Raw genomic sequence first — 27,588 nt, 5'->3', positions numbered from 1 at the left:
CGTCATGTCGTAAAGGAACTTCGTAATACGGTGCAATAGTATAACCAATAAATCCTACCAAGACTGATCAACAGTTAATAGTCCAGTGAACACCCTACATAACTGAACAAGCCTCTCGGTCTCGATAACTTGCTTGGCCTCGGTAAAGAGCTTATCTTTGTAATGCGCCACCACGCCGGTAGAAACACGTGACTATGCAGTGGGACAGGTACACTGCAGAGCAACAAAAAAAGATGCCAGAATGCCCTGGAAACTAGAATGGCATGTGATTATGAGGTGGCGAATTAAGGCTGCCAACGATACGTAAAGTTCGCGAAGTCCGACGGAGTTCTGTCAAAATAAAGTTTCGGACCCTTTTGGGATAGGTTTATGTCTGGTAGCCCGATCTGTCATGGTTTTACGTCGAACATCATTCAAGATAAAATTCTTGCCAAACCAAATGGTGTCAGTTTAGAGATTTTGCCTGGCATAAAACCTCTCACTCTGGCACAGAGCCGACTTATGTCACTGTGAGGGTGGAAGGATACCAGAAGCGGGTACAAGCATGCTATAAAAAAATATTACAACGCACGAGAGACGATTTCACAGAGCGTAGAAGAAGCAGGTCTGTTTGTAGCATATCTTTAATCAATCACATGAAACATCTCGTACCATAGTCCAAGTTCTAGATGTTATGCGTCCCAAAGAGTAAGGGTCCTTATAAAGAATGTCCAAGGGGGCCCTTCGCAGATACTTAGTTCCCCAATCACAACTTTCCATTTTCAGTCAGAACCTCCTCGTGAATTTTCTCCAAGCGCCATAATTTGAGGAGTCTCGGATTAGCCTTACGAGAACGGCCAAAGTCTCGCCTCCCCCTCGCCTCGTTTCTTATAACCATCAGATCTTGAGTAGTTCCAAAACCACCTATTTCAATCCCTGCCAAGATCAAATCAACGGGAACTGCTACGCAAAACTTTGGAAGAATTTCACCGGTTTCTAACACCTTTCCGTTATTTGCCATAATCCCCAACAATTGCCGAGTTTGTGAGTGAAAGATGCCTCCGCCGGAAGAACCGTTCCAGCACGATGCACTGGCAATCATCATGGAGGGCGTAGGATTTCCATCTCCCTCAAATAAGGGAACCGACTGAATTTTTGAGATAATTCCTCTTGACACCAATGGCTGGGAACTATTCAATTTTTCGCTTATGGCTTCTCTCAGTCCGTTTGCGGCCTTGTATGGAAAGTATAGTCCGTATCCGATCGACTCTACCGAATCACCCTCACGAAATGACACCAAAGAATTGGATAGTCTAGCAGTTTCAACGCACTGAAAGAATCTAGTGCCAGTGGATAGGCTGATAAAACTCATATCAACTCCCATCAAGGGTGTGGATATCTCACAGCTTGCAGAATTTCCCCCAATCGAGTAAGTGTTCAGATCATCTATATTCTGGAGCTCTAGCACTTCCGAGGAGTAAGGGCACACCAAAATTATGGTGCATCTCTTCTGGGACCCTTCCGGGTACAAAACATGATGATTTGTTATAATCAATTTGTAAGAGATAACCACTGCTGATCCCCAGTAACGACCCTGTGGTGTGACAACCACAACCCCGATGACAGAATTTACAGGATTATACCCCTTATCTGGCGCTATTGGCGAATTGGTTTCATCAGCAAAGCGGTACTGGGAGAGAAGGTTCAGGAGGTAAAAGTCCGATGTCATCAGTGGAGGCATGGTTCTTACCAACGCTGGCTTTAGTATTGGCAATAGATAATCGAGTGCTACGATCACAAGTAGCTCACCCTCGCCGTTGAGCTTTGTAAGGGGGCCTACTACCATCCCTAGTGACAGCTCTTCAGACCGTTTCGACACAAGACCACCAATCATATTTTCCATGTATTTTAAGTCGCTCAAATAGACAACTACCTTGCCGTTCGTTCCGATAGTGCCACAGACGGTCCCCTCGAGCCAATGGTTCATGAAAAGAGGCGCATTGGAAACACTGAAAGGAACGGCTTGAACGATGAACTCTGTTTTGACATCAATCTTCTCACCTGTAAGTAAAGTAAAGGGAGAGAAAGAATCAAAGTGAGGGATTGCTGTGGTGACGCTGACCATCGGCTTGAACATGGAGAGATAAACGGATTTCCCAGACCAGGAGCTATCTCCTAATTGAAACCCCGAACCTCGCATTTGCTGGATCCATTTGCATAAGTATGATGCAGGGACGACCGTAGCATCTGAGTGCCCGATGAGGGTTTCGGACATGAGGTGCTTCAACTTCACCCAACGAGCCACCTCTGTGTCGATTAAGCCCAGGCAGGTCATTTTAAAATCGTAGTTAGCAATACTAGAATCAGCTATACTGTATATTGTAACCACAACTTCAGTTAAAACCGATCTGAGCGCCGTATCAGCTAGAATAAGATATATCCCTGAAGTGGCATTTTCATATGCACGGTCAGCGGGTGCCACCTTCGAGCTGGCATACGGATTTGAACGGGAGTGGACCGTCACCGGGGTATATAACCACTGGTAGTTCATATGGATACACAGCAAAGTTATTGGTAAGGCACGGAAAGAGTCTTATATGGATTTCTGACAGAAGCCGAAGTTAAGTAGGGGTCTGGAGACGAGCTCGAAGTTATCAAGGTGCCCTATGGAACCAGAAACCTATTCATAAATCAATTGTACCAATTAGAAGTTACCCGTAGCTCGTAGCCTGAGGTGGTATAATAACTTACCGAGCATCAGACCGAGGGGGTTTGCTGATTATCGCTTTTCCTGATAAGGAAAAGATACCACGCACGAGCCGCACTCAATAATCCGGGAGGTGGAATACTCGACTAAAGCTTTATTCATAATTGGCTTATATAGAGGATGGTTATGTTACGGGTAGAATGAGATTGGAATATAGAAAATCTATTTAGGCCTAGATTCTGGATAGTGACTGCCTTCAGACCCAAATGTGGGATTCACACTCCCCGTTGGCAATAGCTCGGGGGAGGTGGGCACCTTTTAACACGTACACAACAATAGTCCGCTCAGCGGAAGCTTTGTAGCTTTGTAGCTTGTTGTTTCACAAAGACAATGCTCCAGTTACTCAAGTGGGGACAAGCAACAGGACCGCCACTCAAATTGCAATCACCCTTGTCGCAGTATTGAATTACAATTTCAACTCCCCCTCTTACAAAGGAACGGCCACACCGCCGGAGACAAGCAACTGTTGGTCAAATACCGTCTCTGGTGAATTTTCTAACCGCTTCCAGGACTGGATACTGTTTTCTTGGGTATCAATATCAAACACCCTAACCCTTCTGGAGGTTCCTCCGTATCCGCCATACCCACCTTCTCCGCTGCCCCCACCATAACACAACCACATCCTATTCTCCTCCTTCTCGTGGAGCGCACAGTAGTCGTTACAATGGTCATGGCCCACGCTGACCACACTCACCCCGATGTCTCCCAATGCCTTTCGGCCGCCTGAATTGTAGTTCGGGGCAGTGATACCCTCTTTATACGTGCCCACCATTTGCTGGCCGTTTACCTCGCGGTACTCAGGTAATGGAATATGGAAAAATGCCATCGTCATATGAATGTGAGTGTACTTTTTAATCTTGTGCTTGAGCAAGTTATGCTGGGCGGAAACAAACTCCAACTGGTTGGGCTTGAGCCAGTCGTAACCAGGAGTCACCTTTTGGTTCTGGGCGTACGAATGGGTATCCAAAAAGTATAACGACACGGCTGGGTTGGTCGACTTGGGAGCCTCAACAGTGAGAACGTAGTTGCCAAAACCGTCAACCTCAGCTGGGCCCATTGAGGCAAGCGAGAATGGCAACGAACAGGAAAGGGCCATGATTTGCTCCCGAGATAAGGAGCCTTCGTCGTCGTGGTTCCCCAACGTAATGGCATAGGGGATGGCACGATCAATGAACGGTTTAACAGCTTTGAAAAGCGACGTTTCCGAATCGTACGACTCCTCCCCGAATATTTGGTCTCCTGAAAGCACCACAAAGTCCGGTTTTTCCGCATCCAACACCTTGTTCACAAACTCGAGTGTTCTGGGGTCGGCTTGACAGCTCTGGGCATCCTTGGACAGCAACACCGGGAACGGGTCACGACACTCTCCATAGCCCGTAGAGAAGTGCATATCCGCCACTTGCAAGATTTTGAACTTTCCACTCGGATTAATCTTCAACACCGGAGGCGGAATTTGTACCTCAGGGCCTTGTCTGTAGCTAACATACGCGTTGTATCTGCCTTCGACCGCCAAGGGGACGCTGATTTTCTTCCATCCCAGCCTGGGGTCTACTGAATCATCACCAAAGAGGATATTGATGCCTGTGACGGCATCCAGCTTTCTATACTCGCCGTATTTGACCCATAGACCGTGAGAAGTCTCTTTCCAGCCTTGGGAAGATGCTGCCTCGTGTAGCTGCTCCCGAGTGAGCTCACCCTCCATTTTGACCAGATCTAGCACTTTCTGAGGCCTTTCCCCTACACAAAGGTCAACAATTACCTGAGAGTCCAGCTTTTCGCTTGAATGGTGGAACAAGTAAACATTGGAGGTCCAAGAACTACTAAGCAACAAGTCTTTCGGAATTCTAGCCCAGCCACTGGCACCACACGGACCGAGCTTTGAGCACGTGCGAATCTGGATATCTTTGAGTGCTAAGCCGCCGGTGTACGGGAGGACACTATATAGCGAGTCCGACACCAGCGTAAGGGTACGCACCACGACTGTGAATGTGATAGTGGAGAGTATAAGTGCTAGGAGGAGGTATGCTGACTGGCGGATCCAGCGTTTGTTGAGGACTATTCGGGGCATAAGAGATCAGGAATAAAGGGGTGGTTTGGTATTGAGTAATGGCGCATGTTAGCTATCTGAATTAGCCGCCAAGAAAAATACCGCCGCACGGTTTGCATTATTTTCGGTTCAGTTTGGGACGCGTGTGTGCGCGCGAGTTTGAAGGCGCATCCTTATCGGTTGCTCCCAAAACTCTCAATCTTAACGGTTTCACAAGGTTAGTGCATACACCACCAGTTTTACCAAAGCAACTGTAACCGATTTACAATGCCCGAAGATATCAAAGAACACGCAAAAGTGGATACACACGCCGGCATCAAGGAAGCAACGGAACAAAGGGAAGACAAAGAGAAAACGAAAGAGGAATATCGGGTGGTGTTTCCCGATGGTAGAACAGCACCGTTAGCACTGATGACAAAACCACACCACCGTGTGATTGACCCTATATTCCAGAAAACGCAGTGCAACCACAATCAGCCGCCGCAGCCGAATACGGGCGGTCTTCTTGGGGGGACCAGACAGGCGAGCCCGCAGAGTAGCCCGAGGTAAAAGGGTGAACCGGTTGCCTGGCCTCGTTGGTAATTGAGTTTCTCGAGGAAAGAAAGACTTGGATCTAGGTCAACTCTGGTTGCTGTATAGAAAAATTAAACGAATCAGTGATGAGGGGAGAGGATATCATTGTTTAATACGGCACAGAATGCCAGCTTTGGCATATTGGGGTTACTCCGGAAGTTATATTCAGCCAGTAAGTGAATAAAAAAGTATAGCTAATGCTTTATTAACATGCGTTGGTCCGTAATATAGAGTTGAACGATGTGCTTATTACTTATTTACAACGAGACTGGAAAATGCATCACCAAACTAACACTTCCAATTCTGAAAATACTCTAAAATCAGGTTATTCACAATACATGAACTAATATAACGTTATCATCCTTTACAGAATTCGGACAAATCCAATCTACACCGCCGTCGATCTGAGCTCACATCGTTAAATTTCCACTACAGAAAATAGACAATTTCATCCTGGTTATTTTTAAACAGAATACTTAGAAAATAACTCTTTGGGCTATTCTTTGTTACCGGTTACTTCTCCTTTTTGCTTTGTCATAATCAAACTGCTGATAAATGGATCCGACAATAATTCGGCCGCGCCCGGCCGCTTCTGGTAGTCCAACTCAAATACCTGCATCAAGAAATGCTCCGCCTCACGCGTGCACCAGCTGGGAATCTCCGGGAGGATGTGTGTGCCGATTTTGAAGATCGCCTGCATCTGACTGAAGTCCGGGAATGGATGCTTCCCGGTGAACATCTCCACCACCAAACACCCCACGGACCAAATATCCGCCTTTTTGGTGTACGCGACCTGCTTGACCACTTCTGGGGCCATCCAGTAGACCGAACCCTGGAGAGACGCGCGGCGCGACTGGATGGACCCGTCGAGTTTTTTCGAAATACCAAAGTCCGAGATCTTAACGGTGCCTTTGATGTCGATGAGAATATTAGCACCTTTGATATCCCTGTGGATTATCTCCTCCCCATGGAGGTAGTTCAAACCGATCAAGATCTGGCGTACAAAGTTGCGGATCAACGGCTCCTCAAACGGGCCGTAGTTGGTGAGCATTGACGCAACGGAGCCCCCGGGCACGTACTCCAAGAAGATATTCACGTGCGTGGCGTCCGAGTCAGTGCCGAAGTAGCGCACGATGTTCTCATGGTTGAGCGTCTTGAGGAGTGCCATCTCGTGCAGCAACGCATCGATCATCGCCTGCTTATGGCTGTCCTGACCCACGCTACTAGGTAACTCGACCTGCTTGACCGCCATGAGTTCACCGGTCATAGCGTTCATCCCGAGATACACGTTGCCAAAGGAGCCGGAGCCGATGTGCGCGCCCTTGAGCCAGTTTAACGGGCCACTCTCATCGGGATCCTCGTCCAGTTCATCCAACAGAATGAGCTCGATGCGTGACGAGCGGTTCAGCTGGAACACCAGGAGCCGGTTCGCACGCGGCGGTTTGAACGATTCGTCGTCGCCCATGGCTTCCTCTACAGCACTTGCGTTTGTCATCCACACATCGCCTACCGTGCGCGACGCGCGGCTTCCAATTGACGCCGCTGATCCAGAGAATACCGATGCTGCGGAGGCGTGCGGCATCGGCGGGAGCCGTGACATGCGCACCGAGTAGCGCACCGAGTTGCGCACCGTCTTTTCCAACTGGTCAGGCTTGGCTTCCGGGAAGTACTCAGCCAAGTTGGTCAGGATTAACTCGCTCGGCGGACGGTGGCCGAAGAAACTGCGGAGCCCGCGTACGTCGCGTGCGCCTGTACGAGCCATCACCTGGCGCGACATCGTGAGTGCTGCCGCGCTCGGCCGCTCAACCGCGGGGCAGAGGATTACGCGATGCCGCTCCGCGCGGTCTGCCGAGTAACAGATCGTCACAAGCTCCACATCGTAGAGCATCAGTACGCGCTGCTGCGCGTCGCACACGTACGTGTTCCAGAGCTCGGGATTGGAGCGCACACCTAACTTCTTGAGCGCCTTACGCTTTATAGACTGCGCGTTAAAGCACCCAGAAACGTCGATCTGCTTGCTCGTGCCATCCTGCTGAATGAATGTCACGTACTTGGCATCCTCCTTCGGCGTGCTGGTCGACGGAAGCTGCGCGAGGCTGAGAGTGATGTGCTCCAAAATCGCCTTCACTTGTACCTGGCCCTTGAGCCGGCTGACGCGCATGTCGCGGATTGCGCGCTCAAGACGCATCCGGTCGCCCACCTTGTCCACACGGAGCTCTGCGAGCGCATCTGCGTCGATCTCTGGGAGGAGCTCTGGTGTGATCCCATGGGCCTGAAACGCTGGGATATAGCGCTCACATTGGAGGCTGGTGAGCCACATCTCCGTGGAGGTCGGATCGGACGGCATGGAAGGCTGTGGGCTAACGTAGGAGATGGGGGGAGATGTCGCGTGAAGGTTATAGCAGTAGCGGGTGCAGCCTGACGTGAAACAGACGTCAAAAAAGGAACGTAGTACGAGTAGAAATACGCTGTACCACGTGGAAGGACGTTAAGGGAACGGGATAAAGTATTAGACCGTGTGACGACTGCGAACAAGATGTGTAAGGATGTAGAAGAAACTGCAATGGCGGAAAAGTAGAGAGACAAACGCGTAATATTCTACAATGTTGCGATTTGTTGGTTGACGGGAGCACGACCTCGTGAACTTTCGCAGCTAGACGAGCACTATTAATTGACTTGTTTTTTTCGAAGGTACTAGAAGCAAGCATTGCTTATCCCTCATTGCAAATATATCAACTAATTATAAGTTATATATATAGTTAGTATTTAATCTCGTTAAAGCCATGGCTCATCCTTGAATTTGATAGGGCCTTGTAAGCCACGCGCATGCATGAAATGCTGGGAAGCATACTGGCGACTGATAGGACGAGATCAGGGACCTTTCACCTCTAATCGACGTCAGGAAAAGAGCTATGTAAAACAGACTACGGGCATTTATTTTCTATAATCGACGTTGATTTTATTGTCGGGCTATTTTCATACCCCATGGCGAATAGTATGCCAAGGAAATGAGATAGGTTTTCTCAACGGGCTGCACCTATTGTGCCAGCACGGGAGATAGAGCATCTGATCCACGAAAATAGGCTGAGAGTAACTGGCCAAGCACGATGGTTGATCTCTGTTAACCGGGATTAGATCGTAGTATATACCCTATAAAAATATGGTAAATTCATATGAAAATTATTCTCTATTTCCCTGCAACTAAAATTATGAAGTACAAACTTCCCTTCAATTCCAGCATACGGAGTGGCAGCGTACAGCGCCAAGTGAGCCCTCCGGATGGTTTATAGACAAGCCGTTTAGATAAGACCCAGGTGTCTGCACCTACAGTCCCAGATAGTCTTTTCAGAAGAGCAGAATGAAATAGCCAATTGGCAATTATATACTGCCTAGCTAAGCTGGTAATTTAATGAGTCGGGATACCACGTGTGTATTGCTGGGTTGACTGCGAACGCCTTCTGGTTGAGAACAGCGTACCAACCACCTCTCCTGGCTTTTAATTCCCGTCCCTGGTTGTAATCGAATTCTAGAGTATCAACAAGGATTCGTCTAATTGGGTTTTATGCATCATGCACTGTAACTACAGGTCTTGATGGAATATTAGGAAAGACCAATTCCTTCCGTATTCACCGGTGTGCGAATATCGGAGAAGTCGAAAGCTTCGCCAGAAACGATATCGTACTCGCTTCGCTACGGTAAGCGACCCAAAAACCTAGAAGGATCTGCGAGAAAAAGCACCACTCGCGTCATTGCAATAGCCCCTCTAGCCTTACATGTGCCACGATAATAGGCACCTCTTGGGGAAAGCGCTTTTAACATTAACTAAGTCACCTTATATCTACCATATCTAACTATCAAATACATACTTGCCCCCATCCATAGCGCCCCTGCCCATGAAGTCCGCTACAATTTTAAACCGATCCTCGCTGTTCTGCAAGGAAAGATCAAGAAGGTCCATGCGCTCACTAACCTCCCGCTCCTGCTCGCGTAATGCCACAATCTGATCCACCTCGCTGGCGCACGTGGGACAAGTTTCAATGTCCGTCAACGCATCTACATCAGCCTCCGCCAAACACCGCTGATGGTACGAATGGGCACACTTGAAGTGGACGACGGGGAAGTCTAAGCGACCGCCACAGATGGCACATTTGGCAGTTTGCACCGTCAAAGGGTCCTGTTTCAAAGCGCGAATTTCACGCTTTTTTGTCTCCGTTTCCTTGCGGTACGACTCAATGAGCTTCTCATTATTTGCAATCTCTTCATTTTGCTGCTGAACATACTCCACCAAGTAGCTCTTGACCAAGCCAATGCTTGCAACGCTAGTTGCACTGAGTGTCTGGATGAGCTCGAGGGGCGAGACTAGGTCGCGTGCCTGGATCTCGCGCAAGACACGCGCAACCTCTGCCGCCCCCACAGCCTCGTAAACACGCTCGCACGAGACATAGAAGGTCAAAGCAAGCACGTACAACTGTGGCTCGGCATCACCATACTTCAGCAAAAGCGAAATGGCCCCCGGAACGTCCTCGGCAGCACAGGAAGAGCGGAAGAGGTCGATCTCATAGCCTGGCTGGTCTTTTGCAAGGAGCTCGCCTTCCGCAAAGTCGAATATTGTAGCTAAGAGCAACACCTGTGGCGCATCGAGCACGTTCCGCTGTGCGCGAATCAACAAGCTGGCCTTGGTCTGCCATTCTGACCGCAGGGATCCTTCGCTCTCATCCGCTAGCGTGAGATACATCTCTAACAATGTCACAAGAATGTCCTTACGCTCCGTTTCGTTCCCTTCCAACTTGGTGTACGTCTCTACACAGGCTTCCAAGAACACCACAAACTCGTGGGGTTTTCCGACAAAGCTGGGGAAAATCAATCGCGGGCGGGGAGGAGTATAAGTTGGCTTGGAAGGCGGCTTAGGATCGTCTGGGAGCTTCTCACGCTTCAGAGAGATGTAGGAGACAAAAGCCTTGTAGCTTTGCAATGGGAAGGAGGAGTCAGGCTCCTCAGGGCGGGAATCCGCTGCCGATTCATCAGACTCCTCTGGGAAATACTTTGCCGTAAAAACATCGATCAAAAGCTGAGTGGTTTCGATAGGAACGCGGTCGAGCAACGTCTTGGAGTGGTTGATAAGAATCCGCAACGCTTCATCATACGGCAACGACCTCACATATCGCACACACGCGCGGGCACGCTTCAAGTCGTGCAACTGGATCTCCACAATCGTGTTGTGTTCACCCAACTTGCCCAACAAGCGCACGGCCTGACGGAAGTAGCCGCACTCGCGGAGAAGATTCACAACCAAGTTCAAGTTCAATGCGCCCGCGGGTACGCTCCCCCCGACAGATGCGTCGTGGAAGACGTAATCGTCGGCAGAAAAGTCCTCGATGAACCGATCAATTTCCGCCACTTTTTTCATCTTGCAGTAGCAGCACACAAGAAGCGTTGTGTGATCATTATTTGCCATCTTCATCAGCGTAAGCTTCTCGAGGTACCGGATCAAACTGTAGATGTTTTCGTTCCCCTTGTACTTGAGAATCACTTCGGACGGCTCCACTATCGCGGCACACACCACGTACTGGTCCATGGCCCTGTCGTGTTCATTTTTCAGATAGAGGTAGTCGGCGTAGTGGCGGACAATACCCATAACAAGGGTCTCATCCATGGCGTACTCACGTGCCAAGGCGATGGCCACCGGAAAGTTCTCCCGCGCGACAATTGCATCGATTTGCTGTTGTTGCGCCTTTTCGTGGAATTTCCAGAGTAAGCCATCCTTGGTATAGAGGTAAGTATCGCCCCACATGTGAAAGACGTCGCTGACGGCGCTCTGGAGGCTTTGCTGATGTGCAACAAAGCGATTCTTCAAGTCGACAATTAGTACGCGTGCTGCGCTGCGCGTACCACCAATCAAGCTACTGAGCTGTTCGCTACGCTCTGGTATCGTCTCAGTAACAATAAGCAAATACTTTCCAAAGTTAAAGACTCGGCGCTTGGCTACCTCCAACGGGAGAAACGAGTGCTTCCCGAGTGTGTTGTAGAAGGTCAATCCGTCGTCGCGCGCAACCACCAAGTCACCTGAATCTTCATAAGCACAGCCGAGGTCACACCCCTGCTTTTTATCAAGAATTTTGTCTGGCTTTCCCTGGTTTCTGCCCGTGGTAGGGACCGTAAGGATTCTAGAAGTGGTGGTGATGTATAAAACCGATTCGTCCCGGAATCGCACACCCGTCACTGGTTCTGCACTCTCGTACACCACGCGCTGCCGTGAACCGCGGTCGCGAAGGAGGTCTCCGCGTACCACCACCGCGGCACCGTTTGCGTAGCCACACGCCAATACTGAAAAGTCTGCTGTCGCTGCGAATGCCGTCATGGGAAATGCGTTGGTTCCGTTGGAGATCTTTGCGCTCGTGTGGAACTTGAATTCGTTCATCTCTTCACCGAGCACCCGCTCCATATCCCAGAGCTTCAACACCGACGGAAACCCCTGCTTCTCCGCAATGCTCACGAGGTAGCGGTCGAGGCTCTGGAGGTGGCAAACCGTGTAGCCGAGCTCGTAGGCCTGGAACTGCGTTCGTAGCTGGAAATCTGGCGTGATGAGGCGGATCACCCCTGTGTTAGTGGCGACCACAAAGAAGTCTTTGGTGGAGCACGTGGCGGTGACGCCCGTGGAGTAGAGTGGGTCTGGCGATCCAAACGATGGATCGCGGAGCTGCGTCTCCTCGAAAAAGTGGAAAGTTTTCCAATTAGCTAAAGACATAGGATGATGACTGGGTGTGCGAGCAATTGAGTAGAAGGAGTGGCGAAGATGAATGGGTTGGCGTGAAGCCTTGGCGAGATATACATTGACTCCAGTGAGCTGCAGGATTCAAAAATTATGTGGGATTTGATCACATATTTATCGAAAATTTCAAGTCTCGCCTCTATGGCCAAGTTGGTAAGGCACCTCACTAGTAATGAGGAGATCGTCAGTTCGAATCTGGCTGGAGGCATTTTTCACACTTTTTGAAGCACATGAGGCTCGGAAAAAATTAGTTTAAGGTGCTTGTGAAACGTGGGGCTTTATATCATGTACTGTACTATTTACAGGTTCTACTCTCTGGTCGGTACTTGGTTACTGTCTTAGTAAGTTGTTTCGAAAATGTTTCCGTTTGTTACAAATCTGTGCCATGTTTCCGAACTTGAGTCGTATTTATCCAGCTATTCTCCCCAAGTAGTGACTGTAAAATGCCTCTAGTCAATGGCTATACTTACATCTAATCACATAATTCTTGAATAGTTATAAAAAAATTACCCCAGATGGCTTCCGAAAATCTAGATAAGTTCTGTCCATCGTGGCTCAAGAATGCACTGGCTACTGGGGGTCATCCAAAAGATACCAAGTTATCCCCCGAGGCTTTCATGGTTCAAGGTGGAGATTTCCCTGATATTCTTCCGGATAGTACCTATGCAAAGGATACCCACTCAAACTTCAATCCCTATGCAAATTCCCTTTGGTATTCTGTAACAGGGACATGTCAAAAGGACACGATCGATAGATTGGCAGTGTCTCAGAAACAAATTCAGCCAGAAGTTGAGAAATGGGAACTTGATACAGAGGCTAAAGCATCTCTGAAGCAAGAGGTCGGCCCAATAACAATCCCCCTGCTAGCGCACCTTGAGCTCGTCCAATCTGAGCTTTCCTTTACTGGCGACTTGAAGGTTGTCCAATCGGTTTACAAATCCTTGTTACTGACCTACCAGTACGCAAATTCTGTCTCCGCACAAGATGTTGATGTAATATTCCCATCAGCCATATGCCAATTCATCACCCTCGGTAATCAATTAGTTAATCAGATCAGCGGTTCACAAAATATCGCCTCGGGGGATATTTCTCCTACCCTTCCCCACTTTAGTATCGCAAAAATCCCGCTTGGCACTATCTTGCTTGAGTTTATCAACTTTGTGAAACCACTTTATCTCACCTATTTCCTGAACTATGTCAAACAAATACAGACATTGAATCGGTTATCCAGAATGGGGGAACCCAAGGTCGCAGAATGGCTAAAAGAAGCGCAGTTCCTATCCAAGAGCAAGACAAATTGTTGGTCTCTCGATTCCTTATTGATGACCCCAGTGCAACGTTTGTTCAAATATCCGGCGCTACTCAAGGAGTTGTCGGTACAATTTGGAGAGAGCTTGAGCAGCCAAGAGAATGTCAAGCTCCAGTGCGCGATAGTCGAGGTGGAGAGCACCATCCAGGCTGCGAACAAAGGTAGCACCGAAGATGGCCAGAAGGATATACACCCCTCTGTGCACCGAAGAGAGTACGCCGATCTAGTGAAAGGGTTCAAACCCAGATACCACGCCTTGACTAGAATTAAAGCTACAATAGAAAAGTCACTAGAAAATATTCTGGATTTGATGGATGTCAATATAAAGTACTCGAAGCTCTGGCAGAAATCAAACGAATCTGGTACTAGTACAGTTTGGAATCATGAAAACGAGCCTTTAGATAAGGATTCGAGGCATAGAAGAAACTATTCTCATAACTTGTCGATAGTCACCAAAGGGTCGGCCTCCCTGCTGTACTACACTGAACGCCCCAGTACTCTTAAAAGGGATAGCAGCGCCCGAGGTGTGACCAACAATTATATTGGATCAATTTACGCTGCGTATGTTGAAAAAGTCACCTGGCAAAGATCTGAGACAAAACTTGTTATAAACGATATCCGGATGACAATATTGACGTCAATGGACTTGGCCATGCGGTACTGTGAGATTACAAAAGATAAAATCAACGAGCATCGCAAGCTTCGGTCGGCGTATGCAAACTACATCCAAACCTCACATACCACCAGATTGGGCAGCAAAGAAGATGTGACTGATTTCTCAGCCACTTCCCTTCTAGCATCAGTTTTCAGCAAGGGTTCTGTCATGGCCCGAAAGTACGTTTCGCTCGAGAACCAGATCCGTGATGAGTTACCACAGTTGATACTGTGTCTTGACGAGCTTGTGTCTAGTGTGTTGCAATCATATCTCAAGAATTTGCGAAAATGGTTGAGGTTAATTATTGGGGAACGGTCTTTAAGTGAATACCAGGACATTGTGGAGCAGCTCGAAAGTTTCCAAAGAAAGGAAGGCGATCGGACGTTGACCAAGTACTGTGACATCATTAAGTTCTTTATCCAGGCGAAGGAGATGACACAAGCGTCAGTTGAATCGTGTATCGAAGCGCAACACTATGGTATGGAAGTTACTCCCCCTAGTTCCAATAGGTCTGAGCATCCCCCAGTTGTTATTTACGAGAATATTTTGTCCACGCTTAGAGCTGAACAATTAGAGAGTGCCCAATACGCGGTGTATATCTCATAGATTCATTTATTGGGTTATTTTCGATATAGTTTTGAAATAGAGATTAAGATATATGAAGAAACCCAAGAAAAAGGTCGAAGGGTAATATATATCCCTGGCAAAGTCACCTTGATGTGCTTCTACATGGATCGATAATCACAACCTCTAGTTTTATTTAGACCCTTTAACAGATATTCTCGATATTTTTTTTTTACAAATTATTGAGGAGGTTTTTGGGATAGTAATAGTACATTAAAAAGATCAAGATGCAATCCCACCTGAAAGTAGTCTCACTCTAGAACCAATGGGGTTTAAGACTATCAGGAACATTATTAAGCAGATTTTCTTTGCCATCTCAGTCTTGTCGAAATACTTTCGGAAACTACCTTGAGCATTGAACCGACAGAGCCCCGGGGGTTGCATTTATACTTTATGGCGCCTACGTGTACAAAACCAGAGTGATGAAACTACATATTCAAATTATCTGTGGCGCAATACCCTGTGTGTTAGCTCTATACACTACGTGTGGTTATTTATCGAATACCCGGGAATACTCTGACCATAGCAATCACTAGAGACTATGCGAGTTTGCTTTAGACTGAACCAACCGAGAGCCGCATGGAACCGTATACATTTGCTAGTTCTCGCCACCCAAGGCTCAGAGGTGCTCTAGCCTTACAGGTATTATGTTAGCTATTAATATCATAGGATTAATGAAGTAGAACTGAATCGTTCACCGAGAGGCATATATGTACAAGAATTTTTCCGGACGGCCAATGGGAAGGAGTGAATAGAATACAGAAAAGATGTGGGGACATGAAATGGCATGAATGGTGGCCAGTTTTGGATACCGCTTTAAGACAGTTCTAGCCAAGGCGGCTAGGCCATTGGTTGCGGCTGGTCTGGGTAAGCCATAGCCTGTGGCTTATTCTGCCAGGCGGAGTACTTCTGGAACATTAAACCAACACCCTCAAAGACACCCAACAAGATGGAACACATGATGGCAGACTGCAAGGTATGCTTCTTCCCACCTCTGAAGGCCAAGGCACCACCGGTGAAGAAACCAGCGATGATGGCATTCCAAGGATCCTCTCTCTTTCTGACAGCCTTGACGGAACAGTCAAAGGTGGAGAACAAACCACCCCAGACACCGAAGTTACCACCGACAACTGGCGCTCTGGCCTTGATGGCAGAAAGCATACCGATACGTCTTTCACCGTAAGGCGAGTTACGGAAACCCTTGATCCCGTGCCAGATAGAACCACCAATAACACCCATAGAGAAGGCACCACCGAAATCGTTCAAAATAACGATAGGACAAGGATCTCTGGAATGGTCGGAAGACATAGCTGTGTTGTGTAGTGTGTGATTGGATAGATACCCTTGAGGTGGTGACTCTGCGTTTAAATTTCTGATAACCTCCAGATTTTTCACGTCTAGCTGAAGCACAAATTTCCAACGGCAACTTTTCGGCGCCGCTCGAGCGTGCCGGGTAACGTCAGAAGGCGTGCGCGGCTATATCGCACGTGATGCATAGCCACCGCAAAATTCAGCGCGTTTATCAAAACGGCGTCGGTGAGTAGTGAGAGCAGCTGCCATGTAAAACTATTCACTATTTATTATGAACATTTCAACGTCGACTTTGGGTACCCGCAGAAGAAAGGGGGCCAGTAATAATACCCAGGACCTCGAGGAGAATGCGCTGGTGTTGAAGTTGGGCCCAGAGTTCAGCTTGAAGCAAATCAGCCATCTGGGCCACGAGGTGCCACTCACAGCGTTGAACTTGTCTGAGGCAAAGATTTTGATCAGAGAGGCGTTGAAGGGCCGCAGATCCGCCAACGGTGGGCACAGCGACGATGAGGACGAGATGGAGAAGAAGGACTTGAAGGAAGATGACATTATCACAAACTCCGCGAACGCTAACGAAATCTTGAGAAAAACGATCAACTACATTAACAACTTTGCTAGATTCAAGGATGATTCGTCCATTGCCGCCGTGGAAGAGTTGTTAAGAGAGTACAACGACGTGGATGGCAACAAGCAGGAGTTCCACCCGTTTGAGAAGGCGCAGTTGGGCAGTTTGATGTGCGATGATGCCGATGAGGCCAAGACGTTGATTCCATCCTTGCAAGACAAGATTTCTGATCCGGAACTCCAATCGATCTTGAACCAGTTGAGGCGCCACGAAGCGCCATATTAGAGGAGGTATAGGCTAAAAAGGAAGGAGGCCTTCCATGTACATTACAAAAACAGGTGAGAAAGAGCTACACGGCCAGTGGGTCGAAGTCCTTCATGCTGAGGTCTTGTACGTCCATTTGCAGAGCAGCTGGACTGTATATTAACGATAATAAAATTAGATACGTACCCGAAGGTCCAAGTCTAAACAAAATTGAGGCTTTATGGTGAAATACGAGGGGTGCTTCGATCATGCATGTAAAGTTGCGGTGTAGAACTGTGCTGGAAGTTTCTCTTGATGATTAGTCACCGGGTATACCAGTTTACGCTCGACGCAAATATATGATGGGAGCTGGATATGTAAAGAGTAAGTCTTTAAAAACCGATCTCAATACGTCTCTAAGACAGTCTGCATTCCCACTCCTCACTTTTCTAGCCTTAGGCAGGAACAAACAAGGCATGATCATCATGAGCCCTTTACAGGGGCGAGATGCATCCAAAGCGCGTATGCTCAGGTCTGGGCTGTCCTTTCTCTCACTATCCTCGCAGCTGATGCAAAACTGGAAGAAGAAAAACCCTTCCGATTAGTTGCATATAATTCCACTTAATGTGGGGCATATCGCGAAATTTTTCCCTTAGGGTTGTCCATGAGAAACTCGTTGATGAAAAACGTTTCGCCATGGCCGCTTGTTCTCCTGGACTTTCCTATTTCTTTGTGGGTATATTCTGGGTAGTCATGGGAGTATGAAGGGTTCCTGAACGGATGCGCGAGCAACGGCGTAGGCTCGTTCTGATCTTGAAGAGGAAGTGTACTAGATACCTGTGGTATAACTGGCTCTATAAGGGTCTGTTCCAGGTGTTGGCTCACACTGGACTGCCTAGGTGGCGATGCCACTGGGGTCTGTCCTTTCTTGCTAAATACCTTAAACATCGACAATCCATGGCTCGAATAGTGTTTTCTAGAGACAACCTCCTCCATCGGGTGGTCAAACTGCAAGGAGCCATCCAGGTTGTTGCGGTAGTAGTACGCCCGGATCTGTGGGTCGTACTCTGTAGTCCACCCCGTTATTTCGGGGGTTGCAGGGGGCAGCACTTTGGTATTGGGCGTGAAGCTGCGGGATATGAGCTTCTTGATGGAGTAATATGTCCCCAGTGACAGACTGGAGCCGATAAGCTTGGTGGTATGAGAGCTGAACGCCTCAGATTGGATTGAGCGGGTATCGTCCAGACATCTGCTGGAGCTGGTGGATAAACTGTCAGTGCTGATGGGAGACGGCGGGGTCATATGCTTCTTCTCGCTTATGTTAGCGAGGGTTTTATGGCCAAATCGCATGACGAAGAGTCTAGTAAGTAATGGTTGCACTGAGGTATATGAAACTGAAGATGTGAGCTCTGTAAATGACCAAGAAATAGAAGCGTGGGCCAATAGTAATCTCGGTGGCGAGTCGAATAAATGACTTTGGAGAAGGTAAACAAAAGTGTTGCTTTAGATGGGTGTTTCCGGCCCTATATCACTTTCAAGATGGAAGCAACAGATATAAGGTTAAGCGTAACTCAAAGTCTGAGCAAGAGTGACATACTATAATAACTCTCGACGCATCTTTGTTCAAGTAACTTGCAAGGCCGATTCCCCCCGGGGCAAGCTTTCACCTGCGAAGCATGCCAACATAAGGGTTCGGGTCTGTTTTACACGCTGCACACCACTCACCTCCCCTGGCATTTCGTCACGGCCAGGAACTTGCAAGTTTGGGCAGCATAACGTTTGTGTCTTAAAGGCTGCATAAAGACACGTTTTTCACATATGTTTGACTACGTGCATTTTGCTGCATGCAGCATGCCGGAAAGGGTGTGCTCTCAAATATCTTACAAATCAGCCTTGTCCAGATGCTGAGTGCGCTATGGGAAACCCAGCCACTTTAAACCTCCGGCGTTTATTTCGTCCTAAATAAAGCAAGTTTTCTATCAAACCGCCAGTTATTGGAAAGGTATCGTTAAAGTCTCAATCGTGGTCATGTTTCTTGGCAAGATGAGGGTATTCTGCCGACATCTCTTGCTGCATAGCCGGCCCCGGAAAGACGTTTTCTCCTTTATCCTAATTCCGAGCTTCCGCGATAGCCGGTGGGTTCTCGCGCATCCGAACTACAAAAAAGATGGGTCAGGTCAACAAAGTTTACGTTGATAAGGTGAATACTGCGTATATTCTGCAAAAGCCAGAAGCCATAAAAAGTTCATCTCGGGTGATACCGCTACGGCGCATTTTTCATGGGTGAATTATATCTGCGCCAAGTTATGTCATTGTGCACCGTTTAGAACTAGCCCTGAGTCAAGTATGACATACTTGAGGATATTCACTTTGAATTTCGTTTTTACGTTTTCTTCATACTTTTCTCTGCGGCTGTTTTTTGAAGGTATTGCCGAGGGTGATACATGGTTTTAATGAAGGCTTTCGGGGCCCTTGTACTTAGTAAGCCTCTCAACGTTAATGACGCATGTTTCCCCGGAAATTCACGGGACGTAAGTGTATGTGAAGGTTATATCTCATAGGAAGATACAGAAAGATCAATCAGAAAGCGACGGAATTTCTTTTCCGAAACTATTCCATTTCTCTGCATAACTCAGTTTTCTGAAAAATAAAACTAAGTAGGTACGACTGGCGAAGTTAATTATCCCTGAGGTGGAGGATCATCCCCAGTCGAAGCAAGCAACTACGAAGGGCCTGCACATTCGTGGAGAGCTCAAGGTCAGCAATGCAAGGCTTGCAGTTCCTATAGTATCTATTTAAGCTTAGTATATCAGACGTGTAGAGATGGGATTCTACGCGTCAGTTTTGACTCCATCCAAGTTGTGGCTATCGTCCTTCACTACCCGATCCTCCTAAATCGACGTAAGAAAGAAGTGATGTATGGTAACACCTGTATTCCTGGTACTTTTCAATATTTTTGTTTTGTGCCGAAGTGGGTAATCCATAAAAGAGCAAGGCTCGTTCTCAGTTGGTATATTGACACATTAAGGTAAACTGCCATTCCCTACGTATACCCGTCAAAAGTAATCAAGCTCAACCTTTCTCATAACTGGATCACTAAAGTCGAATTTAAGCTAAAATACAGCATCGCACGGTGAAACGAAAAGAAAATGTTTGGTTTTCAACAACTGCTTGGAGACATCGAAAAAACAGATCGTAATCGGGTTTTTTTTTAGAAATCACCACCACCGAAATCACCGCCATCAAAACCGCCGTTATCCATGCCCTGGTCGTAACCCTGATCGTAGCCCTGATCGTAGCCCTGATTGTTGCCCTGATCATAGCCCTGGTTGTAGCCCTGATCGTAGCCTCCGCCACCCATGTTATGGTCCAGTAACATACTGCCCAATAACATACCACCTGCTAAACCACCCATGGCCCCCATGGCGGCACCACCACCAGCTCCCAACCCGGATCTCTTGGGTTTTTGCTGGTACACTTGCTGAGGCGGATAGCCTTGTTGATAGCCTTGTGGTGGATATCCCTGTTGCGGATAACCTTGCTGGTATCCCTGCGGTGGGTATCCTTGTTGGTATCCTTGCGGTGAATAGCCCTGCTGGTAACCCTGTGGCGGGTAACCTTGTTGGTAGCCCTGTTGTGGGTAGCCCTGTTGGTAGTTGCTTCTCTGAGCTTGTTCCTGTGGTTGTGCTTTGGCCTGTGGTGGAGCGGCACCAGGAGGTCTTTGGTAAGAACTATTGCCCCAGGTAGTCCCAGTAGGCGCCTCCCATTGGGACGCTTTGGTGTCTAGATTGACGTAGAACCAGGTTTTGTATTCATCGTCAAACTGGCAGGACCAGCCCTCAGGCAAGTTTGGCTTGTTATTTGGGTCATTTTTCGGATCAGTCATTGTGATGGTGAGCAGGACGCGGGAAATAGATCCAGAAAAAGGATTGAGTTTCTTGATTGGTAATGAATGGTCGTTGAGCTTGGCACTCGTTACCCCCGGTGGCTGTCACAGAACCATGACCCTAAGGGATAGGCTCATAACCCTGGTTATCAAGGCACTTTGGTACGGCTCAGCCTCATCTCAGAGATAAAATCTGAGCCATACCAAACGGGCAAGAGCTTATACATGTATGGAGGAAATCGAACCTATGTCTTAAGAGTGCAATAGTTTCCGTGCTATTCATTCTTGAAAAAAAAAATTTTTTTCTAAGTCCTGCCTCCTCAACTTCTCGTAGTCATTTTAACACTCAGCTATAGCTAGGTACTACGGGATACATAATTGATACTAGTAAGTTATTACCTTTAACTGGCTATAACTCTGCTTGGAGTCCTTTCGCTTCGAAGCACCAGTTACCAGTATTAAATCCTCCTGGGGCACTGGGATGCATAACCACGCTATACGGTATGTGTATTTTACATTTTGCCAAGCTTGTTCCAGCTGTGTTCCTAAAGTTTTTTGTCTAAATCATTCCGCTCCGTATTCTCTTGACAGATAGATAATCGATAAATATTTATTAGAGTTAGTCATGGTTTTACATTTTACTCAATGCTCGAAAAACCCGTTCAGGATTTTGGTACACCAATTCATATTCACGTTGGTAAATGACAAAACCCCTGTTAATCACTATCGGTTGCAATCATCCAAAAACCGGCATCATTATCACAATGGCATGTTAAATGGTATCCTAAAGAATTCATATAGAGCACTCCGATAGATAACATTGTATCGCTTGTCAAAGCACCAGCGACTCTCTCCCGGGCCGTCTCCGGTTTTGTTGTTTCTGAACTGCAATCCCACGGAGTGCTTAAGTAACTGGAGAAGTTCAGAGGAATTCTGATCTCTTCTAAGTATTCCCATTGAGGGGCTATGGAACTACATCGTATGGCGAATACTTCCGTCATACCAAGCTTGAAGCGGCTTTAATGCTGTATGCTTGACTGTGAGAACGCAATGCGGCATGAAACGAATATGATTTTCTTTGATAATTTAAATGATAATGGAAAGGAGATACTTTTTGCATATACTTCCCCATCACTCAATTGGTGTTGCAATAGCACTGGTACCTAAGCTACGTGAAGCAGCTACACCAGCGCTGTTACCGAGTCACCTGACTCTTGAACTGCTCCAATCCTTATGTACGTACCATGTTTAGAATGACCACCCCCGTTCATCCAAAGTCAGAAACATCATAACTTCTATTTCCTATTTTGGTCAATATATCCCAATAGTTATGATGAGTCTTGGTTTATGCTTACCGGCCCAATAATTGTGCCTGTTTCTAACAGGCTTATAGAGGTCGTGCATATTGCCATGTTCTGCACCTCCTAGTATTCCCTTCACTTGTACGTGCACCAACCACCTACTGCTTAGCATAGGCATTGTGCAGGATAGAGTCTCTCCCCTAATTTATGTAGCAAATGAAAATTCCCTGCACCCAGTGAGAATCAAAGTTACCCGGCGGGCTGCGCTGGAAAATTCACCGCTTTGGCTTCGGTCCCGTCCCATTCCGACCTCTGGCATAAAAAAATCCTTCTTGGTGTCAAAAACCCGCGGGTTTTCAATTTCTCTTTTTCTTTTCCCTATCTTCAATACTTTATTACAATGTCCACTGAAAGAACTTTTATTGCTATCAAGCCAGACGGTGTCCAGAGAGGCCTCATCGGTCCAATCTTGACCAGATTCGAACAGAGAGGCTTCAAGTTGGTTGCCCTCAAGTTGACTTGGGCCAACGAAGGTTTGTTGAGACAGCACTACGAAGACTTGCAGGAAAAGCCATTCTTCCCATCTTTGTTGTCCTACATGTTGTCTGGTCCAGTCTTGGCCACCGTCTGGGAAGGTAAGGACGTTGTTAAGCAGGGTCGTGTCATCTTGGGTGCCACCAACCCATTGGCCTCTGCTCCAGGTACCATCAGAGGTGACTTCGCCATCGACATGGGCAGAAACGTCATCCACGGTTCTGACTCTGTCGAAACCGCCAACAGAGAAATCGGTTTGTGGTTCAAGAACGAAGAATTGGTTGACTACAAGTCCGCCTTGAACGCTTGGATCTACGAATAAATTTAGTGTTGTATACCGCTTAGTCTACTCTGATAAGAATTGGATATTAACCTATTGTACAATATCTGTAGAAAAAGATAGATTGATGAATACGATCTCTGGTTAAAGTACCTTTTGATAAAGGCATGGAATTTAGCTGTCTTCTCTTTCGTCGTCTTGTAGTATTCGGGTGCCCAAGAAGTGCAGTACCATTGTATCCATGTATTGGAAAAATTCCTGAAATAAACCGAGAGCTATAACATGGACATCCATCAATAATGAGTAATCAATCGCTGGCTATGCCTATCTGACTGAGCATTGATACGCAACTACGCACTGTTTCGCCCTATGCGCTGGTGTACGTGTGCTACTACTCACCCAACATAGCATCCTACAGCCAGTTTAATCTCCGATTTATTACCTTATAGTAATCAGTCCTACCTTCAGTTATTTGATGATCTCACTTGGCTTCGTTACTCTTTTCACCTTCTCTTCCTTCCATTATCAGTTGGCATCCTTCCATCGCCACCATCCACTCACTCGTTCCCCTCACACGGCCTTCATTTCCCTGCTACACTTCTTCCTTCTAGTATACATGGATAAACTACATCCTCCACCTATCAAATCGCCTTCAACTCGCTGATCCACCGGGTGATCATGGCACGGGACGGGCCGTGAGAGACGGTCTCTTCTAACACGCGCTGGAACACATCTTCCTGATCCTCGATCATCGCAGGGTACTTTCTCAAGAGCAACTTGAGGTAGCCCAAATAGCCCACGTACTTCCATCTCAACTCCTGCTGCTCTGAACAGCTCAATACGTCAGTTTCCGTTTCGATCGCGCCGGGCTCGCCAATGTGTGTGGTGAGCGTGTCGAGTTGCACCAACACGGTGCGGTACACAGACTGTAAAATCTTTGCAGCTTTGTCGGAGTCGGCAATCACACGCGACACACAGTCGTAGCCACTGACATTGGCAATGACAATAGCGTCCTGGTGAGCGAAAATCTTGTCGAAGAGCGCGCTCGGCGTGACCAACTCATACGTGATGAGGATCTCGGTGATCAAGAACGCCACTTGCGGCTGGTGGTTCCAGAAACGGAAGATTGCCTCCACCACCCAGCTCTGTCTCTTTTGGATATCGACTGAAGAAAGAGCATTTTCCTTTTCCATCTGAACATCTTCCTGGACCTCTTCCGCTTCATTCTTAGCAGCTTCTGTTTGTTTCTTCACCCCGATGAAAGCCTTCAAGTTGGCGCTGTATCTACTGATCAAGTTCTCCACGTTGTACACGGAGTTGAACGCACAGAAGCACAATGACTGGAAGATTGCGTTGGTCAAAAATCTGTCCAAGTTTGGCAACTTTTCCTCTCCCTGTTCGTGCTGCTCCCTGAACTCAGCCACAATCTTGTCCAAGTTCTCGTTAGGATCCTGGTTTCTGAAGTGGTCATAAATCCGCAACGACTGCTTCTGGAAAGGAATCTTCTCCTGGATGAACACTAACCTTGTTTCCTCGATAAACGACGACGTGTTAGTCAAGTTCACGTCATAGCCACCCGCAATCGGCTGCCCGAAGAGCGCTGTGTCGTACTGCTTAACCTTTTCCTGAGAAACAAGTGAGATATCCAAGAAGCGATGGAACTCCGCTGGCAAACTCTCCTTCACCGTATGTTTATCAGACAAGCCCACCTCCTTAGCAATCAAGTTTTGGAACAAGTTGATCTTCGGGTTGAAGCGCGACGTTGCCAACGCCTCAGCATCGCCGATCCACTCGCGCCATTTCCACTGGAAGTTAAAGTTGCTCAACTGGAGAGACAACCAGTCGTAGTAGCGACCCTTGCACTCAAAGTCCAATAAGTGCACGTTTGCATAGAGGAACCGGATCGCTCTTCCGATGACGGGAGCAAAATTTTGCGGCAAACGATCAATAAACTCGATGATCAACACGGCGTAGTACACAAGACGGTGTTGGGTCTGCGGCAATTCCATCATAAAGTTCAAAATCGTCTCCACGAGCATGTCCTCGATCTTCCACGTGGACTTGGCAGGCGAAAACTCGCCGTTCAAGTTCATGCTGTTGATAACGGTCAAGTCGTCGATACTCAAGCCGGGTTTCGCAAAGAGGTTCTCGTGGAAAAATAAATCCAACGTGTTGAGCTGTCTGACCGCTTCCTTCTTGTTGAAATCCAACGTTGCGATAATGTCAACACAAACATCACGGAAAAGAAGCCCGATAAACGAGTCGAACGCAGGCTGCGTGCTGAAGTCGAGCGGCGCAAACATCTGCACCCATGCACGCGGCGCCTTCCACGCGCCATCCACGTTGCCTGCACCGAACCGTGCCACTAACGTTTCAGCTGCTGGAATCGCCAATTGTGGGAGGCTGTGCTGCACCAACGTGGCCGCCGGCTGCTCCACGAGCGCATACGCTTGTGCGAGCACGGATTCGTAGTCATAGAAGAATCCGGTGGCCCAACCCTCCGCCTGTAGCTGCAAAAGCGCCGAGAGAATACTCGACACGTGGTACTGCGATACATGTGGCACCGTGTCTGCGGCGCTATTCGCGCTAAAGACCTGGATGACATCGATGGCAGTAGGCACAGGTTTGAACTCTTTCGCAACCTCGAGCAACTCATCCGCCTTCTGCTTCATCTCTGCAGACGTTCCAAGCGCAAACAAGTACGGTAAAGATACCAAGGTGTTGTAGTGGACGGCCTCGGCCAACGGCACGCGCGTCACCGCGCGCGCCTGTACGTCGTTTGCGAGCATCAAAAACTGGCGGAAAATCGCCACCGCACCAAAGTTCGCGACAAGCGGCGAGAGCGCTGCGAAGAAGCGCAAGATGAGCTTTAAGCGGTTCCACGTGCCGGGCTCGCTGGACGTGCCCGTCTCTGGCTCCGAGTCAAGCAACTCCTGTGCCTGGCGGTGCAAAAACTCCAACACAAACTGGCCCACGGCCGGGTTTTTTGAAGACGCCACCTGGATCATCGCTGCGAGGAGAGGGATCTTATGCGGTTGCTCAATAGCCACCGCGTACAACGTCTCGAAGAACGGCGCGCGAAAGCGCGGTTCATTCTCCAACTCGCCCGCAATCGGACGCGTAATGTACTCGAGGTCGCGTGCAAGTTCATGCTGCGACGTCTCACCGATTTCGCGGATGTCCTTGGTCATCCGCTCCATCAATTCCACGAACGGGTCCTTCTGCTGCTTCTTGAACTCACGGTCCGGCGATCCATCTGCCGGGTTAGTATATATTGAGTGGTATGAATTGGGACACTTACCAAAATGTCTTCTCTTTTGTCCCCTAAAGTCCATAGTGCAAATGTGTATAAGGAAGAAGGGGATTGCTTATTTTGCGCAAACGCAGCGTGAAAAATAGCAGTCTATATGCGTGTACGAACCAGGAACATGCAGTCGAGAAAGTAGATTCCGGGTGATAAGCTACGAGCCAATGACCATATACCTTGATGATTTGGAATCTAATTTGTCTTAAGAGAATAGCTTTATATTCTTTCACCCGCGATGATTTAAGAGACAGTGGGTCGGCTAAGCCAAGTCAGTTCTCTTGTCTCTTGTAGCTGAACTATATCCTGTATTCACCACATGCATTACTTTCTGCCTTTTCCAGTTACCCAGCAAAAAAAGAGGAAAGGCGGTTTAATTACCTGCGGTTTATTAACAGATCAAAGCTAAATAACTATTAAAGGTATTAATGATAGTAAAATTTGAACCACTTTAATAACTTTAAGTTTTTATCTGGTGCTTTCTTTCCATAGTTTCGGTTCCTCAAATATTGATATGTGTCTAATTCTTTTTCGCATCACCCATGACAGAAGGAGCAGTATACGGAATTAATAGCCCATTGATGATCATAGCGGCTCCATTTTATTTATCTTCGGTGTTCAATTAGAGTTTTAGATCAAGTGCACTTTTTATTCAACTCTAAGTGTAAATTTTGTAGCTCGTCCCCCGAAAGAGCCTGAAATTGGGAAAATGTTTCCGGAGACGTGAGAGGCACTGCAGAAATGGTATCTATTCACCAGGTGGTCTAAGCTTAAAAAGCTAAGGTATACGCTTATACGGCCTGTTCATCGATATCTCCCATCTGATCGTAATACTGCTGTATAAGAGATACAACTGAAAGCATGATGGAACGGGTCATCAAACCCAACGCTAGATATCAATCCCCGTAAACCAGGCATAAAGGTCTTCTATGTAGATTACCCACCAGATTAATATATTCAACATAATTCATATACCAAATCTAAATAGCCAGTTTTGATGACGACCGTGACACGACCGTAAACTTTGCAAAACGTGGTGGTTCGTCGAACGACGTCTGAGACGCAACGCGCGGGCTGGCAACCGCCGAAGAGGCAGTCGAGTAGTCCGCCCGCCTCTTCAATTCGTCGCAGTATGCCTGGAGCTTCTCCCGTTTGAACTCACTGGCCTTAAGCAGCGCTTCGGCGTAGCTCATCTCCGTCTCATGCTTCTCGCGCAAGACTCTGAGTGACTCCCGCAACTCGTCGCGCTGTTTCTCCACGGAGACAACGTTACTGGACGCAATATCAGCCTTCAACCGTTCGTTCTCAAGCTTCAACGCCTCGAGTTGGTCGTAGATCTCGGACTTGTCCGTGTTATTCCGCTGCTCAGAGAGCTCATGCTTCAACTTTGGCACCTCTTCGTTCTTCCACCGATGGTTTTCCGCCACTAACGCCTCCACAT

At 47.7% G+C, this 27,588-nt stretch overlaps 14 protein-coding genes and 1 non-coding gene across 15 annotated transcripts; 5 read left to right on the top strand and 10 right to left on the bottom strand.

The window, feature by feature from the left end:
- Positions 1 to 745: 745 nt before the first annotated feature.
- Positions 746 to 2,530, bottom strand: BABINDRAFT_164215 (uncharacterized protein; the record flags this gene model as incomplete). The annotated part of the gene is made up of 1 exon (XM_019130237.1): positions 746 to 2,530. One exon carries the CDS (start codon positions 2,528 to 2,530, stop codon positions 746 to 748), a length of 1,785 nt encoding a protein of 594 aa, XP_018987749.1.
- A 348-nt stretch (positions 2,531 to 2,878) lies between these two features.
- Positions 2,879 to 4,848, bottom strand: BABINDRAFT_159016 (metallophosphoesterase family protein). The gene has a single exon (XM_019127415.1). It carries the CDS (start codon positions 4,812 to 4,814, stop codon positions 3,174 to 3,176), a length of 1,641 nt encoding a protein of 546 aa, XP_018987748.1. The 5' UTR covers positions 4,815 to 4,848; the 3' UTR covers positions 2,879 to 3,173.
- Positions 4,849 to 4,933: 85 nt separating this feature from the next.
- BABINDRAFT_159015 (uncharacterized protein) lies at positions 4,934 to 5,695 on the top strand. The gene has a single exon (XM_019127414.1). It carries the CDS (start codon positions 5,061 to 5,063, stop codon positions 5,340 to 5,342), a length of 282 nt encoding a protein of 93 aa, XP_018987747.1. The 5' UTR covers positions 4,934 to 5,060; the 3' UTR covers positions 5,343 to 5,695.
- Positions 5,696 to 5,817: 122 nt separating this feature from the next.
- Positions 5,818 to 7,949, bottom strand: STE11 (mitogen-activated protein kinase kinase kinase). Its single transcript, XM_019127413.1, has one exon. The coding sequence runs from the start codon at positions 7,711 to 7,713 to the stop codon at positions 5,863 to 5,865; it is 1,851 nt and encodes a 616-aa protein (XP_018987746.1). The 5' UTR covers positions 7,714 to 7,949; the 3' UTR covers positions 5,818 to 5,862.
- A 1,214-nt stretch (positions 7,950 to 9,163) lies between these two features.
- On the bottom strand, positions 9,164 to 12,163 carry VPS11 (tethering complex subunit). Its single transcript, XM_019127412.1, has one exon. The coding sequence runs from the start codon at positions 12,109 to 12,111 to the stop codon at positions 9,214 to 9,216; it is 2,898 nt and encodes a 965-aa protein (XP_018987745.1). The 5' UTR covers positions 12,112 to 12,163; the 3' UTR covers positions 9,164 to 9,213.
- A 107-nt stretch (positions 12,164 to 12,270) lies between these two features.
- On the top strand, positions 12,271 to 12,343 carry BABINDRAFT_t51. The gene has a single exon. It is a non-coding gene; the product is annotated as a tRNA-Thr (tRNA).
- A 307-nt stretch (positions 12,344 to 12,650) lies between these two features.
- On the top strand, positions 12,651 to 14,705 carry BABINDRAFT_164211 (uncharacterized protein; the record flags this gene model as incomplete). The annotated part of the gene is made up of 1 exon (XM_019130236.1): positions 12,651 to 14,705. The coding sequence occupies one exon, from the start codon at positions 12,651 to 12,653 to the stop codon at positions 14,703 to 14,705; it is 2,055 nt and encodes a 684-aa protein (XP_018987744.1).
- Positions 14,706 to 15,563: 858 nt separating this feature from the next.
- On the bottom strand, positions 15,564 to 16,031 carry TIM17 (protein transporter; the record flags this gene model as incomplete). Its single annotated transcript, XM_019131482.1, has 1 exon — positions 15,564 to 16,031. One exon carries the CDS (start codon positions 16,029 to 16,031, stop codon positions 15,564 to 15,566), a length of 468 nt encoding a protein of 155 aa, XP_018987743.1.
- Positions 16,032 to 16,305: 274 nt separating this feature from the next.
- RPB4 (DNA-directed RNA polymerase II subunit) lies at positions 16,306 to 16,884 on the top strand (the record flags this gene model as incomplete). The annotated part of the gene is made up of 1 exon (XM_019130235.1): positions 16,306 to 16,884. One exon carries the CDS (start codon positions 16,306 to 16,308, stop codon positions 16,882 to 16,884), a length of 579 nt encoding a protein of 192 aa, XP_018987742.1.
- Positions 16,885 to 16,916: 32 nt separating this feature from the next.
- On the bottom strand, positions 16,917 to 17,224 carry BABINDRAFT_71755 (uncharacterized protein). Its single transcript, XM_019132580.1, has one exon. The coding sequence runs from the start codon at positions 17,111 to 17,113 to the stop codon at positions 16,949 to 16,951; it is 165 nt and encodes a 54-aa protein (XP_018987741.1). The 5' UTR covers positions 17,114 to 17,224; the 3' UTR covers positions 16,917 to 16,948.
- A 239-nt stretch (positions 17,225 to 17,463) lies between these two features.
- Positions 17,464 to 18,144, bottom strand: BABINDRAFT_164208 (uncharacterized protein; the record flags this gene model as incomplete). Its single annotated transcript, XM_019130234.1, has 1 exon — positions 17,464 to 18,144. The coding sequence occupies one exon, from the start codon at positions 18,142 to 18,144 to the stop codon at positions 17,464 to 17,466; it is 681 nt and encodes a 226-aa protein (XP_018987740.1).
- Positions 18,145 to 20,053: 1,909 nt separating this feature from the next.
- On the bottom strand, positions 20,054 to 20,728 carry BABINDRAFT_169740 (WW domain-containing protein; the record flags this gene model as incomplete). Its single annotated transcript, XM_019130686.1, has 1 exon — positions 20,054 to 20,728. One exon carries the CDS (start codon positions 20,726 to 20,728, stop codon positions 20,054 to 20,056), a length of 675 nt encoding a protein of 224 aa, XP_018987739.1.
- Positions 20,729 to 21,359: 631 nt separating this feature from the next.
- BABINDRAFT_159009 (uncharacterized protein) lies at positions 21,360 to 22,079 on the bottom strand. The gene has a single exon (XM_019127411.1). It carries the CDS (start codon positions 21,727 to 21,729, stop codon positions 21,445 to 21,447), a length of 285 nt encoding a protein of 94 aa, XP_018987738.1. The 5' UTR covers positions 21,730 to 22,079; the 3' UTR covers positions 21,360 to 21,444.
- A 350-nt stretch (positions 22,080 to 22,429) lies between these two features.
- Positions 22,430 to 22,904, top strand: YNK1 (nucleoside diphosphate kinase; the record flags this gene model as incomplete). Its single annotated transcript, XM_019126798.1, has 1 exon — positions 22,430 to 22,904. The coding sequence occupies one exon, from the start codon at positions 22,430 to 22,432 to the stop codon at positions 22,883 to 22,885; it is 456 nt and encodes a 151-aa protein (XP_018987737.1). The 3' UTR covers positions 22,886 to 22,904.
- Positions 22,905 to 23,264: 360 nt separating this feature from the next.
- On the bottom strand, positions 23,265 to 26,524 carry GCR3 (Gcr3p). Its single transcript, XM_019127410.1, has one exon. The coding sequence runs from the start codon at positions 26,176 to 26,178 to the stop codon at positions 23,485 to 23,487; it is 2,694 nt and encodes an 897-aa protein (XP_018987736.1). The 5' UTR covers positions 26,179 to 26,524; the 3' UTR covers positions 23,265 to 23,484.
- Between the last annotated feature and the right edge of the window lie 1,064 nt (positions 26,525 to 27,588).

The sequence above is a fragment of the Babjeviella inositovora genome (assembly GCF_001661335.1).
Source record: "Babjeviella inositovora NRRL Y-12698 unplaced genomic scaffold BABINscaffold_1, whole genome shotgun sequence".
NCBI classification, from domain to species: domain Eukaryota; kingdom Fungi; phylum Ascomycota; class Pichiomycetes; order Serinales; genus Babjeviella; species Babjeviella inositovora.
The sequence above is the reverse complement of the archived record's forward strand: the minus strand, read 5'-3'. Positions and strand labels throughout refer to the sequence as shown.

Coding starts and splice junctions, on each gene's coding strand:
- GCR3 (XM_019127410.1), bottom strand. CDS start 26,178: ATGGACTTTAGGGGACAAAAGAGAAGACATTTTGGTAAGTGTCCCAAT.
- BABINDRAFT_159015 (XM_019127414.1), top strand. CDS start 5,061: ATGCCCGAAGATATCAAAGAACACGCAAAAGTGGATACACACGCCGGC.
- BABINDRAFT_159016 (XM_019127415.1), bottom strand. CDS start 4,814: ATGCCCCGAATAGTCCTCAACAAACGCTGGATCCGCCAGTCAGCATAC.
- VPS11 (XM_019127412.1), bottom strand. CDS start 12,111: ATGTCTTTAGCTAATTGGAAAACTTTCCACTTTTTCGAGGAGACGCAG.
- BABINDRAFT_159009 (XM_019127411.1), bottom strand. CDS start 21,729: ATGACGGAAGTATTCGCCATACGATGTAGTTCCATAGCCCCTCAATGG.
- BABINDRAFT_71755 (XM_019132580.1), bottom strand. CDS start 17,113: ATGATCGAAGCACCCCTCGTATTTCACCATAAAGCCTCAATTTTGTTT.
- STE11 (XM_019127413.1), bottom strand. CDS start 7,713: ATGCCGTCCGATCCGACCTCCACGGAGATGTGGCTCACCAGCCTCCAA.